The sequence below is a fragment of the Argiope bruennichi genome, chromosome 8 (assembly GCF_947563725.1).
Source record: "Argiope bruennichi chromosome 8, qqArgBrue1.1, whole genome shotgun sequence".
NCBI classification, from domain to species: domain Eukaryota; kingdom Metazoa; phylum Arthropoda; class Arachnida; order Araneae; family Araneidae; genus Argiope; species Argiope bruennichi.
The window spans coordinates 92,806,912-92,826,235 of record NC_079158.1 but is presented as its reverse complement, the minus strand read 5'-3'; the positions used below and the strand labels follow the sequence as shown (position 1 = coordinate 92,826,235).

Below are 19,324 nucleotides of genomic sequence, written 5' to 3'. Positions count from 1 at the left end.
AAGAAATGCATAAAAGTTTGTTGAGTTTTCACAGAGAATATGTGATATGTGAAAAGATAGCTTCTTAATTTATAATGATACATCTTTGGGAGTGCCACAATATTTATTTTAAAAATAAGAAATACATATATAAGGTCTCCATAAAAATTGTATGCAGTTTAAGGTTGCTATAATTTTTGCAAGCATATAAAATTGAAGTAATTTCTTGAAAACTTTAATTATTTTTTGTTGTCAATACTTCGTTGAGGTGATCGATGAAAAATGCAATTTAGGAAGGTAGTATACAGAATATCCATATCATTTTTTCATCGTTTTCTTCAGGCTTTTAGCTTTTCTCCTTAGTTTCTTAATCAGTCTTCTTGAGAATCATATTAGAAATAATATCATAAGCGAATTGAGAAAAAGAAGACTTTTTAGGCCATTCTGATCAGTTTATAATCCACTTTTGACTATTTCATAATGCTTCACATTCAATTATTTCCAAAACCAATAGAAATTATATAACAATACAATTCTAGCTACATTTTACGAACTGGGTCAGAAAAATATATCCTGTGCATGATAAATTAATACGAGAAACTTAAAACATGCTTGTTTATTTTAAAATTTAAAAAAAGCATAACAGGAGAGACAGCTAGGAAAAATGAAAAGAATCTGATATACGTACCAGTACCTTCAGTTCTGGCTGAAATGACGTCACTGGGTTGGCCTCTGCCAGCAACATTGAAGGCGACTAAATAAAATTGATATCTCATTCCACATTGAAGACCGTAGAAAACGTAACTATTTCTCTCTTCTGAGAGTTGAACTTCTTCCCATTCTGGGGCTTCAGACTTTTGAAACAAGATGAATCCTTTAAAAGAATAATAAGTAAAACAATTATTTAATTATTTTCTATATGTAGTAAGATTAAAGATAAGCTCCATTCTTTTAACTTACTTTGTATTCATTGAATTTCTCCCTTTTGAATCATTCAATTTTTGAAACGCGAAATAACAATGAAAATTAAATAAGAATATTTTCAAACCATTTAAGATTAAAATAATTATTCCAAACTATCTGCATTGTCTTTATATACATACAAGCAGATCTATATCTATCTCTCTAGCTATATAAATATTTGTGTATTATATATATATATATATATATATATATATATATATATATATATTCAATGTTTCTTTCTTGCTCATATTTGTAATTTTGCTTGCTTTTGAAGATATTCAGTACCATTTCTGTTCAAGAAACGATAGAATTAATTAAAATGTTAAAGTTAAAAATGTAACTATTTTTTTTTTCGTATTTCTCAGCTATATCTTTCAAGTTTGTCATTCCAAAAAAAATAATATTACATTATTTTAAATTTCAATAAATGTCCCTTTTATTGATGCTAATTTTATTTTCGTGCACTTAATAATTTTAATATTAGTTATTTTAATAAAACTATTATTAGTTTATTTAATAGTTCAATTTTCAATAATTTTACAGTCAATATATAAAAACTTTTTTTTTTCTGGATATCATGAAATTTAGATTAATTTCAATTCCCTGCCAAAATATGAAACCAAATAATTAAGCTAACGTCAAAATAATTGAGACAATGAATTGCTTTTTTCAAAACTCCGACATAAATTAACTTTAACATGATTAATCCAGACCTAAACTTTACATTTTCACTTTTAATTTGCAGTGCATATGCATATATTTTTTTTTTAAATTTGTACACATTAATATATAGTAGATTGATTCCATTAGATTAATATTTTTAAATCTCTTTAAATAACAGAATGAAGTTTTAAGCAAATACTTCACTATTAATAATTTAGTGGCTAGGAAAGTAAATATTTTGAATTAACATGCAATTAGTCAAAATAGATTAATATAAAAATCTAATTTCAACATTTGCATCCAATATAGAAGATATATTGATTAAATTTATCTTTGTCAAAATGTTAAACGAACAAATATTCTTTAAATACATCATCATTCTAATCAAGAAAGAATTTTAATTAAATAATCTAATTTTTTTCAATATGTACATGTGCTTGATTCTTCATTAGATTTGATCATTTAGCTTTGATCATAATAAAAATAAAAATTTAACATTTCAAATAATTGAAATGTTAATGATGTACAGCATTAAACATATTTTTAAATGCTATAAATTATTCCGATCTTAATAATCTAAAAACATGGAAATGTAATGTATTCTAATGAATTATGAAACATATTTATAGAAAATTCGAAACATGATCTCTCTCAATTATTCAGTTTGAATTGAATTGAACATATTTCATGAATTTCAAACAAGGATATGAGGATATATCAGCCAAGAATTTCGCTTTCATATTCACAAAACTGAAATAAGTACTAATGTATATTTCCTTAATTTGTCTATGTAATAGATCTTTCAATTTCTAATATTTCAAACAAATGCATTATTACTGAAATACCCATACTTATCGGATGATAATTTAAAAAAGATAGAAGACGGATTGAAGTGTGGTTACTTTAAATTTCTAAGAATTTTGAAACTTTTGCTCTAAAAATCGTATTTCACTGAGCAACGGGAAGCTTATATTTCGAAATAGCAGACTTTGTTGTTTCATATACGAAGCGGTATCAAATTTCAAATGGATTTTAAGAATATTTATTAAAATTGTGCTTGAAATAGTTATGCTTTAAATCATTAAAAATGTATTATTCTTATTCCTTTCAAATAAAGAGGAATTTTTTATTCAATCAACTATTTTGTACTCTCAACTATGGTACTGAGATATAATTTCAACAAACAAATAATTTATCTTTCAAAAGGCAAGGAACATGCTTTTCAGAGCCAATTTAGGAAGGTAGATAACGAATATGTCTTACATGAAGTATTTAATTACATTTATCAAATCAAATACAAAAATAATTAATATTTTGAAACAGATGAGTCGTATATCGATCATATTCCTGTCTTTGTAATTAGTGTTTTATTAAAATTGCATTACTTCTTGATAATGGTTGTTGGATTTTAATTTTGGGTGCGTAATTATCGCTGATTAAATTCAGATGTTGTTTATGTGATTCTTCATCATAGTTGATAGAGATAAATGTATCAATGTTTCTAGCAGTTTTATTGAATTCAGTTAAAACCAGCTGCCATGGTCTCCGTAAAACTTTGCTGGCACTTTTTAATAAAGAGTTATCCTTTTCTCCTAGATAACAATGTGGACCTTGACAAAACAGCTCATATTGGCGTACGTATAAAATATGGACCTTATGCGTAAATCCAGCATTTTTACTGAATCTATCGCATATTTTTTCCAATCTGTTTTTACGATTTATTCCTGGCAACAATTAATGCACATATATCTAACAATCAAATTTTCGATTTCCACGCTATTTCTCTGACTAATTCAAACAGCATGTAATGTGAGATATTACATATCTGAATTATTGCTTTACTTGTATTCGAAAATACTCACCGACAGACAGTCAACTTTTCAATAGATTTGTTTAAAATTTGAATAGATTTTGCATTTTAAATGATAAATTTGTGTACCTAGTATTTGTAAAGTATGTACCAAATTTTATTTACCTAGCTCTTAACGTTTAGTAGTTATTGTGTTTACTTGTACTCTGATGATGATAATGATGTCGTGTCCGCGTTACCACGGAAAGGGGGTGCATTAGCTTCTGAGGGTAAAGACCATTGGGCACCCGAGGGCAGAAGTCTGACTTCTAGCTCATATGAAGATGAAACTCAAACATTCGCTTGTACAACCCCTTTTTACAAGGGGGGGTCGCATTCACACACCTCACAGATAGAACACAGACGAAGAACAACCATGCCCGAACCAGGATTCGAACCGGGGACGCCCAGATCAAGGGGAAAATGAGTTATCCCTATTCAAGGATGCCGGCTACTTGTACTCTGACACTCAGAAAAGTTCTGAATCGATTCCATGCAAAATTTGATAGATATCTATGAATATAGTTGTTGTTGTTTCTAATGACACTTGCCATGGACATGCTCGCTGACAAAGTCATTGATTTTAAACCGAGGATGCTTCCCGTGTTTTTTAGTAGCGCCAACTAGGGCCAAGAGTACATCTTAGCTATTCACGCATCACATTCGTTTGCACAGCCCCTTTTTGCAGGGGGCACATTCACACATCTCACTGATAGAACAGATGAAGAAGAACCATGTCCAAACCGGGATTTGAACCCAGGACGCTCTGATACCCCTATGCCAGGACACCGGCCCCTATGAATATAGGGAATAGTACATATAGTAAATTTCGTTTGCCTAGCTCAAGTGTTTTTGAATTATTGTATTTATATAATGTAATACAACTCCTTTCAATTATGATTTTTGATAATTTAAGAAGTTGAGTATACATGAAATGGAGATAAATCCGACCTCCAAATTCGAGCGAATAATTTGGTCCTTTTTGGCCAATCAGCCCGAACACTCAATTGGTTGATATATTAATTTGAAGATTGATCGACAGTTAGTCCATTAAGATTGGCTGCTCTTGTGTGTTACGAAATTTAAATATAAAAAATTATGTTAATAAGGAAATTCAAATGACATAAAATTATAAAAATGCCCATGAAAAAAAAAATCACAAAATAAAAAAGAGAATAAATGTTGTTTACATAACGAAATATTATTAAAAAATGAAAAAAAAAACAAAAAAAAACAGGAAGAATGAGGAAAAAAGCTGTTTGACTTAGGATTTAATTTGCTTGATTACTTATTAGTTTGTAATCAAGTGAAATAAAAAAAAAAATTGCTCAAGGTTTTATTAGAAATTTTTATAACACAAGAAAGATAAAAAAATAGTTTTCAAAAAACTCTGGTGTTAATTAAAAAAATACTAAATAATATAAAAGCCAAATCGCATTGTTTGGAAAACAACAATGAGAAGATTTGCAAGTATTATAAAAGTGTAAAAGAAAATAATTAATTAAAGAATAAACGAGTAAAAATGGTTAGAAAATTTAAAAGGCAGACATATACGTAAAAAAAAAACAAGAAAGGAGATACAATAATAAAATTACAATACTTTAATGCTAAAAAAACTATGAATGAAAAATGTATCGTGTATACAAACAGATAGATAAACATAGTTCCAAAATTTTTTTTTTAGTTTAGGGAGGTCCGGAATGTGGAGATTCGCCAAAATTCGAGTTGGAATTGTTTTTCGATACAATTACAATAGTATCTCTTTGTTATACATTGTATACAGAAATATATACAAAGATAATGTTTTTTTCCTATCTAATGTAACAAGATTTTCATAGAATTAGACGAAGTTTGTGATTATTGATATTAATTAATTGTTTCTTTCGGACCAAAGATAGAGGAATATTCAGAAGTCTCAGAAGTGAAGAGAAAGCATTCTTTGAGAAAAATATGTCTCCGCATCTATTAGGTAAGCTATTTGTGTGTAACTCTATATACCAATTGTAAGAAATGCATGATTATGTTATACTATAAACTATCCCACTGAGTCCTGAAAACATTGGAGTTCAGCATGGATTACAGATATGTTCTCAAGACTAAGAAGTTTTAAAATCAACAAATATGATAAACGAAGCGCAAATTTAATTTTCGTAAGCCTTCTACCACAAAAATGTGTTTTCTTTCTTGTTAAGAAAGCTATTTGTGTGTAGCTCTGTAAACCAATTGCAAAAAACATGCATGATTGCGTTCTACAATAAACTGCTCCACTGAGACCAGAGAATATTGAAGGTCAACACGATCCACAGATGCGTCCTTTAAACTAAAAACTTTTTTATACAGTAAATATGACAAACGAAATGGAAAATTAATTTTAAGATGCATTAATAACTTACTCTTTATCCAAAGCTATTTTTTTTATTTTGCCATATTAATTAAAATTGCTCATTCCTTTTGAATGACAAAATTGTAAATTAATTCAGCAATATACGTGAATTTTGCGTGTGAAATTACGCCAAATAACAACTAATTATTTACTGTTTTTGGGTATTCAATCCACCTTACCTTATTCTCATGAGATATGTAACACGCAATGTTTACATTTTATTTACTGTTCAACAATTTGAGAGCATGTGTTATTCTGATAAAATAACAAACATATAATTTTCTATGTTTAATCACAAGAAAATTTGTTTCAACGATAACAGGGACACATTTTCTTTCTCTCTGTTACGCTGCCTATTTTATTACTTATTTTTTGATTATTTACTGATGTCAAGAAATTGTAAAACAATTAGGTACTTTATTTTATTTATGATGAGATCATTCCAAAGCTTTGGCTGTTTGACAAAATTGAACGCTTCATCATCAGTAAAGAATGAGAATTTGTATTTTTTTTTTTTCAATAGTTATAGCTATAGGGCTATAACTATTGAAATCAAGAAAATCTAGCTTATAATCAAGAAAATCTAGTTCCTTCTAATAAAAACCTTGCTCTCTTGTTCTGAATGGAGCAATATTTTTCCTCCTTCCATGTTTTACGCATATTCGAAGAAAGAAAATCTTTAATTCTCTAAATATGCACTATTACAAGAATTTCGTATGTTTCGTCAATAAATCTAGCATTTTATATTGTATGCATTAAGAATCTACATATTATTCACATTACGTTAAGTAGTTTATAATCATAGACACTTTTTATGATTTTATAACAAAAGCCTTATTATTCATATCATTCTTAACATTCTGACAGTGTCAGGAGCTACCAAATATACGTTCATACTATACGGGATAATAATGCAAGACGTTTGCAAAAATATTTAATTTATTAGAAACATGCTTATTAAAAAATTGATGAGACTTCTATTCACATTATTTCTATGTATTATATTATTTAATACGATAATATTTACGCTGCCATGATATTTATAAATTACAAGAAGCGAAAAATTGGTTGGGAAATAGTTCAAACTCTCCACAGGAAAGACCCTAGGATACAAAATTAGCCAAATTACCAGTGCTTACTTCGTGGATTGAGAGTGCTTGTAAAAATGATTATAATTATTCTCAAATTTTTATTTAAAACGTAACCAGTCTTTTTTTTAAATTCTTCAATAACTTTAGACAATTTTATTGCACGACATCAATTTTGCACCAGTTTACAGCAAGTAACTGGTATAGAATCGATAAAATAAGAAATACAAACTTTTCAGTGATGCCAGTTCTGTTGCCTCACAATATTTTTTCCGACTTTAATAAATTTTTAGGTGTATATTTTTATTCCTTAATATAATAATTTTTTAATTATTAAATAATTTAAATTTTTAATACCCATGCATATTCGGACCAGAACAAAAGCGACTCTTGTCTTCATACATCTCTATTGCATGATTAAAAGGTAATCTTATAAATTAAACAAAAATAATTGCGAAGTAAGCCTATAACATTATCATGCAACAATATTTCGAATTATAAATACGTATTTTCTTTAACTCTTTTGTTCTTAAGAACTTTCGAGTTCAGGTGCTTCAGAATACTGGAAAGCCAAGTTTCTTTTTTAAAGATAAATAATGCATTTCCTTGTCGCATTGAAATTCAAACAGTTTTCAGCAAGTAACTGGTATAGAATCGATAAAATAAGAAATACAAACTTTTCAGTGATGCCAGTTCTGTTGCCTCACAATATTTTTTCCGACTTTAATAAATTTTTAGGTGTATATTTTTACACCTAATGACCTCCTGTTTATTAGAGTGATTTTCTTCAAAAATTTAATCAAACAAAAAATTATGCACTTTATTATTTGTATGATTTGGATGATGAATAAAATATTAGGAAAAAGTGCTGCGATAATTGGAAGACCAATTACTGTTAAAACTATTATATATTTTAAGTATTATGATGTCGCGGAACTTGATCTCAGTAGGAATGTTAATGACCTTTATAAAGAACAAGTGTATGGCTATCTAAACATGATTTTTATTAGAATTTAGTTTAAAATACTTTAGTGTGGGAGAGGATATTAAGAATATTATGTTATACCAGGGAGATTTATATGAAATAAAATGGGGGATTTATATGAAATCCAATGTTCTCAATAAATATTCTGGTTGGGAAAATAGTTAAGTTGCGAATGTAATATTTTTTATTTAGTATTTTGAGTACTGTTAAAACAATTTTACATATAGCAAGATCGAATTTAATTAATCATAGAGTAATTAAGGCATTTATCTAAAATAGTCGATCATATAAGTCATACGCATCTCATAATATTTAGTATTATTGTCCAAATCCATTGTTCATCTTTATTTTAAGGCATCTTAAGAAATTTAAGAGTAAATATTTTTGAATTTCAAAACTTCATTTATTACAAATATTATTTTTTATAGTTGCTAGTCATTTCTAGAAATAAAAATTTAACCGTCTCATTTAAGATAAAAATCTACAAATTAAGGTGTTTAAAAAGAGAACAAATTTACGGCACATGATGTAAAACACTGAAAACTTTTGTTTCTAGAAATCGTTGTCAAACAATCTCTCTTGTTTTTTTCGAATCACCCAACTCAAGTAGAGTCATTATTGGAGAATATGCAAATAAAATGAAACACGCTACTTATCAAACAAAATTTAAATCGAAAGCATTAGAAAAATGAAATGAAGCAATTACAGCACGAAACGAAATTTGAAAACATTTTCATGCTGTGTAATCGCATTTTTTGATAAATTTCATTATTTTTTTCGAATTTTTTTTAAACAATTCATATTTAAATCTAGTTTATTTGAAGGAAGTTTGAAAAAAAATGATAGGCAGTAAAATTGAGTCTGTCTCAGAATTTTTAAAAAATTTTAATTTTTTACTTCTTTGTATTTAATAATGTAATTATTATTAATTACTTTAAAATGTCGAAATCCTATCGAAACCTAACAAAAATATTATAAATGATATTTTTAAATACAAATGTATATTTGGGAGCTATATTTAATATATAAATGTATTTTTTAATAAAGGAAGAGTATAAGTTTATTTCTCTGATATCATATCTTTCAGCTTCCAATGAAAGTATTTATTTTATTATTAAAAAAAATACTCCATGTTCAAGCAAGGAAACAAAAGTTCATCTAAATAGAATCTGCCACAGAAAAAATGTTATCTCTATTTCAAAAGGTAACATCAATTTTTTCCCTTATGTTTCTTCAAAGATTTTAGTTCAGATTATACAAATTTGCTAAAGATGTGTCTATATATTTGTGTATTTGCATGGAACGAGTTCACTAAATATGAAAATCCTCAAATTCAGATGTCTGAGGAGGAAGCAAATTACACGACGAGAGCTAAGACTAGCGGGAGAAGTCTGTCCTAAACTTTCTCTTATACCCTCTCTGATACAGGTTTTATACCAGAGAACCTCTTTCATGCCATTGGGTATAGAGATTACGAAATATTAACCTTTGGAGTGAGTTGAGCAGTTTTACTGAATATATTTTGTCATCCTTGGCGAGTTATTTGTATATTAAACCATGACACGAGATTAATAGAATCCGAAAATCGAATCTGCGTTTTAGATGTGTTTTTCTCAATCGATGAAAACAAAAACTTGTTATAAAGCTATAATTGTAGCCACAAATCTCATATCAAATTTAATATATTTAATTCATTACGTTTTTGAGTTACCGTGTTTCTATATTTCTGAAAGCAGAGACGACAGACGGTCAATCACTGATTAGATTTGATTCCAAATTTGATAGACGTGTAGTGTAGATTTAAAATCTATAGTGATTTAAGATTAGTCTATAATAATCTAAATTACTATATAAATATAGAGATTAAGATTAGTTAAAAAAATAAGTAATTTAAGATTTTAAATCTATAGTATAGATTTAAAATCTACACTATAGATTTTAAATGAAGAAGAAAAGAATTTTATCCGTCTAACTCTTTTCGTTTTGCAATTATCATATTAACTTAGATTCAAATGGCCGGAAAGACATACTTCCTCCGAAAGGAGTTTGCTCAAAATTTGATAGAAATGTACATATTTGGAATAAACTCAGTATACAAACTTTCAACTGTCTAATTCAAAACGATTTTAAGTTATCACAGACTTAAAATCGTTCAGACAAACACGTTCACTGAGACTTAAAATCGTTCAGACAAACACGTTCACTGAGACTTAAAATCGTTCAGACAAACTCAGGCAGACAAACATTTCCAAAAAAGTGTTTCTCAAACTCAGTGAAACGTAGAGATTCGCCAAAAGAGATTCGCCGTACAGAAACGTAGAGATTCGTCAAAATTTCGAGTTCAAATGTTTTGAAGATATATATATTTACTCTGTACTACATATACGAAAAAGTAAAATAACACTGCATTTGCTTTTAAAAAAAAGTTGTCAAAGGTATTTTCAAATAATTTTCGATTTTGCAAATAAAAGATAAAGAAGCAGAAAAAAAAATCGTAATGTATCAAGCAAAATTTATGTAAAAATTGAGTTAGAAAAAATAAAACAAAACAATTACTACGCAAAACAGATTTTGAAAAATACTTTGGTGCTATATATATGCTTTTCTTTGTTATTTGTATCTTAAACCAGTTCAAAACCTTCTTAAAACGGTTAGATTCTGAGTCCTCGTTCAAATGGAATTTAGATTTTTTTTTTTTTCTTTTCCCAAAATCGAAAATGGAAAAAAGAAGAAAAAAATCGTCTGCCTCAGAATCCTTTAATAGTTTCAGTCTTCTTCCCCCTTTTTTTGTTGTCGGAAAACGAAATTTTCTTTTACAATGTTAAAAGAAATAGAATGTGCAGGCGAAGTTCGAATATTCGCCACTTACATTATCGGACTAGGGATGCAGTAAATTGGATTTCTTCTCTCGCTTAAGTGACTTCAGTTCCAGATTCGGTATTATTTATATTTTTTTGTTGTTTCCTTCCACTTTCCTATCTCTTCCAAACTCACCAAACTCCAGTTTATGTTTTCACCCCGTTTAAACAGCCAGCCGTTGTTGTAAATAACGCGTTCACGGGTCTTTGAGCAAATTGTTCCACGTCTTTTTAACAGCATCTTTTGTAAGAAAAAAATAGTTATTTCCTCCCTATCCCTTTGCATTATATTTCACTGTTCCAAGCAGATGTCCGTAACCTGCTTAAGTTAATGGGTAACTGAGAATACGATGTAATGTACGAAGCTAAAAGAAATATGTCAGTAGAAAGCTGTGCAATTACTTTCGATTTGTGGTTTTGTGGCGGTAAATTTTGTTATTCCATTTCAGCCAGATGTAGTATGATTTATAATTTTATTCTGGATTCGGATGTATGAAACGTTCCAAAAACGTTCCAATTTTTCGATAGAGTTCTTTCTTAAATTATGTTAAAAGAATTCTTTTTTATGCCAAAGATAGTTTTCATAATAAATGGAAGGTTAGTTTATTGCATTTCTTGATTTCTTTTAGAAATATAAGAAAATTATAGTAAGAATCTATTGCATACGTAACTAGAAATTAAAATCGTTTACAAAATACCTCTTTTGACTTTTATGAGTGTTTTATCAAATAATTTATTCAACCATTTATGAATACATCGCTATACATTGTTTTTCGAGATTTTAGAAGAAAATGAAGTCAGCCAAGAGTGATAGAGGATTCTTTTTTAAAATGCGTTGGTGTTAATTGCCAAAAGTAAATAAACATCATTTGAAGATGAACAAAATACTTCAGAAATTATGTAAGAAACAAGTTCGACAAAAATGTGTGAAAAAAATCGAATCATAACTCGAATCCATTCTAAGTAAAGTTGTAAAGTTAAGGGACGAATTTTATTTGAATACTTTTCAAAGGAATTGTATGATTTTTTCAATCTTTTTGTGAACGTATTAACTTGTACTAGAAATATTAGTTGTCGGTGTTGAATCCGGCTTGCAATTATTAATCTCATGATGTGTAACATCTGAATTTTAAGCTAATTAAACGACTGTGTTGTTGTACCACTTCAAACTTTTATTCCATTGAGCATGTAATGTAGTTATATTCAAATGCATTTTTTACTATTATTGGATTAACAAAAATACTTCTTTAGTAGTTATCCTATGTTTTAGCTATCACATTTTCTTTTGTAAAAATGATTTATTTTATGATCCAGAGCCGTAATGGCCTCTTGATAAGATATCACCTTTGAATCAAAAAGTTGCATCTTCGGTTTGATCCCCAATCGACGACAGCCACTAAATGGACGTGCAAGATAAATTGTTCAATATGTAGACAAATATCACCTGGTTGGTGTGGTGTTGAAACTTGGAAAGGTAGCTTCCAGATAGATAATCAACCCGTTCATTCACCCGTGATTCAAAACTACGAGGCCGTCCCAAAATAGCCCAAGTGTTGCTTGTAAAATAATACTTAATAAAAGTAAAGAAAATAGTTTATGAATCTTTGAACTTCTCTTACATTTTGTAAAAGATATTTAATGACCTATTAATTAGAATGCCTATTTATATTAAAATGTCTATTTATATTAAAATATCTATTTATATTATTATTTTGCCTTATTTATATGCCTGATGGTACCATTAATACTCTAATTTATCCTTTTTAAAAGATTGCTTTAAGTGCATCATAATATCAAAAGATAAAAAAAATTTTCATAAGAGAATTTGTATTCCTAATAGAGATATATACTAATATTTAGATTTTAAGGGTGAATTGAAAAAAGATATTATTATATATTTTGATTAGAAATAATTATATTTCATTTATCCCATTCTATGTATTCTTTCTAGATTCTTCTTTAGCTATATAATAAATTTTCATTTGTTCAAAAATGCTTAGGTGTTGAAGCGAAGTATATATTTTAAAACAGTAAAAATTATTATATATGCGTATTTTAAACCTTCTATTGAAAAACTAATATTAAAAAGGAGGTTGAGTAAAATTAAATGAATTAAATTTAATCAAATATTTGCTCACGTTTTGATTATTCACTTTGCTAGCATTTTTGATCAAGTAATATTTACTTTAACGAACAGAGTTTTCTTTTCAAAGAAAATTGAAGAATTTGATAATAAAGAGTGGCAAAATATTAAAAAATGATAAATTAATTATTCTGTTATAATAATTTTAAATTTTTTGGAGGTTAAACTAGTATTTTTAAAGCAAGCTTTCAAGATATTTCTAAGAAATAGAAAAATATTTATTTTCGAATCAAAAAATATTTTGCTAATAAAACAAAATCAAAATTTTACCAAACCAGGTTCTTTCGTAATTTTTTTTCAATAATTTTTAGCATGTTTTATAATAGTTCACCAATTTAACATATACACAAATATCAACTGCAAATATTCTGAAGCATTTTTGTTGTCGTAGGAAATAACTATTTTTTGAATAAAACTTCACAATATCGTTCCGTAAAGAAATTTATCTTTTGTATTTTCATCATTTAAGCAAAAATGATTAAATTATTTGCTTTTAGTGAATATATCAATTTATTTAGAGAATTGCTGTATTTGTTCTTTTTTTCGTATAAGTGGATGTTGATTTTAGCTAAGATATTTCAATTTATATAATTCTCTTAATTTTCAATTATAAGATCAGAACTCGATTATTTAATTATCATATATTGGATATTTTGAATCAAATGAACGATAGTAGCAAGAAATTTTGAAGGCTTTCAAACTATTCAAAAAAATTATCTTTCAATGTTTTGCCATTACCGTCTGAGTAAGTAATTATTTACAATAATGCATCAAAACTATAATTCTTTGACGAGCATAGATTGTATTTTATAATCTACACAGTATCTTCGAAATCAATGATCTTCAGTATTTCATCAAATATCACTGAATTGTTTTATCATTTGTTTTCAAAATATATTAAAGAAAATTAATGAGTTAACATGTAAATTTCAAAATTTCTTGTTTCAAAAGTTAAAGCCTATACATTTGGATTCTTTTGATTTATAATTACTGGAGTACATATTATATTAATCATTAACACATTATATTAAAAATATAAAAATAAAAATATATATATATTTCACTTGATATTAGCAATTTCCTAAAATACTCTCTATCACCGAGAAAAATATTGTATTTAAAATTTAATTTATATATTTTTTGAGTGTAATTTATATTATTAAAAGAAATATGAGGAAATATATTAAAATATAAATTAGAAGATCGACTAAAGTGCAAGAAATTTACTAAACTGTAAAAAATTAATCTAACTGAAAAAAAAAAATTCTTAACTGAAAAGTTGTTTTAACATAACTGGATATGAACAGTAAGTATTTATTGTTGAAGAATTTCATATAATAGGATTATAATAGAATAAAAGACTTAATTAAAGGATATTTTCTTCCCTCTAATTATCTACATTAATAATTCTCAAAAATAAAATTCCGGAGAACTATGAATTGTGAGTTTTTTCTTGCCTTCTTATTATTTCGGTAGGTAAATTTCATCATCAAAAATAAATATTAACAGTTAAGAACGTAAAAATTACGTTTAATTTTTAAATTTAAATTATATTAAATTCCTTTATGCCTCCTGAGTGTGACCAAGATTGATTGGCAGAACAACGTGCAAATATTTTTCTCCTAAAAATGAAATAGAAATTATCTAATATGAAGCGAAAAACAAAACAAATAAATTTGAAAATTCATAAATAGTATTTTGGACTTTTAAATATGATCCAATATACATATAACTTTTAAAAAATAAATACATGCTCTTAGAAGTGTAATAAAAATGATAATGCAAAAAAAAAAAAAAAAAATATTATCTAAATAAAAATATACCTGCAGACTTCCCTTTTTCCTTCTGTAACATTTGAGTTGAAATAAAACTCTTGTCAGATCGCCTTAATAACATTACATTTCTTAGATGATATATGAATTATCAAAAACAACAAAGCATATTTTTCAAAAGAGATGAATTGTTAAAAACAACTTGATTCTCGTTTTAATGCTATTTTTGGATCGATCACTGGCGCAATGCAGGAGCATAAAAGAATAACTAGTTGGTACACTCCGTTAATCTTTTAGCCAAAGGCAATATTCATTTTACAAATATATCTTAAAAGGTTTGCATAAGAACACACATCGTCTTCCACTTCAATTTTCTCCATTATGTTTCTACACCCATTTAAACATCTTAAGAAGTTTCTTCAAACAGCCGGGGGGCGATGGAACTTAAAGCATTAAGCATATTAGAAACTTTGTTTAGTTGACCGATACGGTCTTGTTAAGGCTCTGGCTCATTTCCAAATTCATACCCAGGACATTTTAAGGAGCACTTCCATTTTAGAAATTTGCAAATCCTTTGCGTTAAAAGCAAAGAGCTGCGGTGGTTGGAAGATTTTGCTTGGTGGTAGCAATATCAAATAAGTTCATACTTATGATAATAATTTCCAAGTGGCATTTATTGGAATTTCTTTAAAGTTTAAGGTGATTCCGTTTGAAATCATTTCGATGGTGCGCTTTTGGAAATGAATGTCATTGGATCGGTGAAGTAAAGAACAATGTTCCATGCTTAAAATAGATTAGATGTCTGGAATACCATGGGATCGCACCAGTATATTTAAGTTTTATTCAGTTCAATAAGTGAGTTTAAAGCTCTAATTACACTTCTAGAATATTACTAAATTTATTAAATTATTGTAATTTATTACACCGTGTTATCATAAAGAATGATAGCTCATCTGCCAAAAATTGTACATAAGTGATGATAAGTGTAAGTATCTATCAATACTCTGAGCAGAATCTCTCCAAAAACCATTAGATAGACTGCGTATGTGAATGGGCGTATGTCTGGTATATACCTTAAGTGAATGTGGATTCTTTTAAGAATTTTTGTCAATTATTCAGAGTTATGAAACATTCTACGCATATATATTAAAATACAAATACGTCAAAGTTCTTGTAAAAAAGCTTTTTAAAACGAAATATTGTTTTTAAGAATAAAAAGGTATTTATTTATTTTTTAATTTCAAAATATTTAAAACGACTCAATTTTTAATTTTTTCTACTATTTTTTTTCCTTATTACCCAATGTAAATTTATTAGAAATAAAACTATGCATGATTTTGTAATTCAAATTAAATGCTATATTTTATTATTATATATTAATATTTTATTGTAATATTATTAAACTTTTTAATGTTTTATTAATTTAAAATATATGAACAGCTGATCTGATATGTTATAACAAGAGATTACTGAATAAGAACTAATAACTCCTGAATAACTATTTTTATTTTTAATTATTCCGTTAGTGTGTAATTAGGGCTGTTAGTCCACCAAAACAAATGCACTAAAATTTATACTGATTTGTATTTTATTTAATTAAATTTTTTTATAGATATGGAAAAATATGATCATATATTGGTGAAGTCGCATATATTAATTGCTTTATAGCTAAGCATTTTTTTAAATCTGGCAATTTAATTAAGGGCTCTACAGTAAGTAAACAGAATTATGTGAAGTTAATATATTATCGGCATACAACAAAATCATATATTAACATATTGAAATCTTAATCATATGTCACCAAATTATAAAAGATCAGAAAAAATGAAGAGTTGATAAAGATTTAGTCTCTATTAATTAAGAGGATTTTTATTTCATTTACAAAAGAAATGAAATTCCAATTATATCAACAACTCTGAAAACAAAAGTAATCGATAATTCTGGTTCTCATGTTAAACTCAATATAAAATAAAAATTATTTAACGTCATATTAAATATTTAATGGCTTAAAGATTTCATTAATGAATGATTTTATTGTGATGGCATAATATAGTCTTTAAAAATTATTTTCGATTTCTTTCATTATTTCTGCTCGAAAATTCTAAATCACCCTTTTCATATCGTTAATTTTATTAGTTTTTATTAATTTATATTTCCAGAAAAATTATATTTATATAGTGCATTTAAATGTATTATAATTTGTTAATTTTTACAAAATATGTTATGAGTTAGAAACATTTTATTTAAAAAAGTACTCTAATAGAATAAATTTTAAGTAAACTTTTATCATTATTCATTAATTTGTAGAAAAACATCAGAGAATTTAAGAAAACAAAAAGAGAAAAATAGTTTTCATTAAGAACATTCTTTCTAAAAGCGAACTTAAAAGCAAACATGCTTATATCATATTTATAAAAATTAAGCGAATAAAAAAGTAATACTGAAAATTAATTTTTGAACATTAAAATGGGCTTCACACTTCTTTGTAAATGCTATTTTTTAGGAATTTGAAACCATTGAATAGAACATATTTATTATTAAACTTAATTCGGTTTTCTTTACCTCTATTATTCATAGTGTCATATCATATGAATAAATTATTGAAAAGCTAATTTCTATTTAAGTAAAGAGATGAAAACAGAAGAAAAATCCATTCTTTGAAAAACATTACTTTGTATGTTTACGCATTATGAATAGTGTAGATTTTAAAATTTTTATTTGTTATTATTTACTGATTCCTTAATTAATATAAATTGATAAATATTTTAATACTATCAACAAGTGCAGTAAAATATAAGAAAAACACATTTCACATTAATAAAAAATAATATTCATAAATTTTTAATGAAAAAATGATTAATGATAAAGTAACTTTGACTAAAATAGATTTTTATTATATTAATCAAAGAAATGAGATTAATTAATTCATCAAAATGTGTATTATTGACTTTAATGTAATATGCCTTTTTTGAAAAATATTACATTTAAATAAGTTATGAAATACCTTTAAATAAGGTATGAAAAATATTTTATAACTTTTAAGTAAATCAAAAAAAAACCGTGCTTTTATAAAGATTGTATGGCCATTAATATATAAATTGTGTAAAAGATGAAAAGGTTTGCACATTTGCATAAAAATAGTTATTGCAAAGTACTGAAATTTGTCAAAATGTTTTAATAAAAGAAAGAAAATGCCTTAGACATTTGAAACTGTGTAAAAGAAATACTAAAACTCGGTCTTTTGAATGTTCTAAGAGAAATGCCTTTAAAAATAATTAGTACATCACACTTAATCATTAACTACTTAAAGAAAGTATTATAATAAAAAGGTCTTAAATATTCATACAATTTGTTTTTTAAACATTTGGTTAAAATAAATTTGTTGGTTGCTTAATTACTTTTCTTTGACTCTTAATTAATAATCACTTAATTTATATTTAAATTAATTATATTTTGCTAACAAACCTCTTAACTATTAATTTGAATTCTAAAATGTTCATTTTCTTTAAAATAATTCACTCTTAAGGGGCCTTCCATGTCGGATGAATGCAAAAAATTATGAAAACAATTGTGGATACTGTTATATATCAACTGCTTTTGTAATTTTCTTTTCTCTAACAACTTAAATTCATATTTTTATTTCAGCGTCGCTTAATTATTTCGTTTTGCTAACTTCATTCAGAATATGATTATTACATTTTCAACTGTTTGAAACTGTATGTACCTTGAATATCAAAAGTCTCAAAATGAAAACTCTGAAAAGTTTCCTTTTAGTCAAATTCCTATTTCGAATGCATAAAATTCTCGAAGACGTTGCCAACTGACTTTTTTTTGTTTTCGACTCTTTATCTTACTATTTGAATTTGGTGACTTGGTTATATTAAGTTCGGTCATGGATAGTACATTTTAAATTATTACTTTTGAAATTAAATTTGATCTTTAATTATATTATCTTTCAATAAAATTTTATTAAACTCATAATAAACAGAATTAGCAATATTTTACCCCGACTGCATTTCTTACTAAATGTATTTTTATCTCCTATTATTCCTCTTCTTCAAAAAGAATCAATAAAATATTTTGACTCTATTAAGCGACTTTATAACACGGATATTTTGTAAAGGGTAAATATGACAATACATTATCTGAAGGAAAGTGATTTTTCATGCCAACCTTAATTTGCACAGCAAAGTACAAGATTGTTTATTTTCATATTTATAAGATCTGAGCTAAAGCATGTAATATATGATATAAATTATAATTAGCATAAGTAGAAACTATAATCAAGCAGGTAACAAAATATTTTTTGCATTACATTCTTAGATAATGCATCATGATAATTACTATTATCTATATTACACAATGCCTTTCCTGGGAAGGAATAAAAATTGGCCGTTCTGAAAATAAAATCAACTACGAGGTCTTTAATATAGCAACTAACATTACAACTTAGCTATTGTAATCAGCTAAAATTATTAAAATATAATCAAAAATTAAAATCAACTATGAAGATCAATTTGACTACAATTATTTTATATACTACAATGGTTTCATATACTGCCATGATTAATATAAAATAATGTTTGTCATCAAAAGTGTTAAATATCAAATAAATGTTTGTCCCTTTCAATAATTCCA

General features: G+C 26.6%; 1 protein-coding gene across 4 annotated transcripts in view; it reads right to left on the bottom strand.

The window, feature by feature from the left end:
* Window positions 1-19,324, bottom strand: part of LOC129981841 (cell adhesion molecule Dscam2-like) — a 430,627-nt gene that overhangs the window by 79,425 nt on the left and 331,878 nt on the right. For all 4 annotated transcript variants that reach the window (XM_056092863.1, XM_056092864.1, XM_056092866.1 and 1 more), the window contains one exon: window positions 668-853. In XM_056092863.1, the coding sequence (XP_055948838.1) occupies window positions 668-853 (186 nt within the window). The remainder of the gene's footprint in view (window positions 1-667; window positions 854-19,324) is intronic.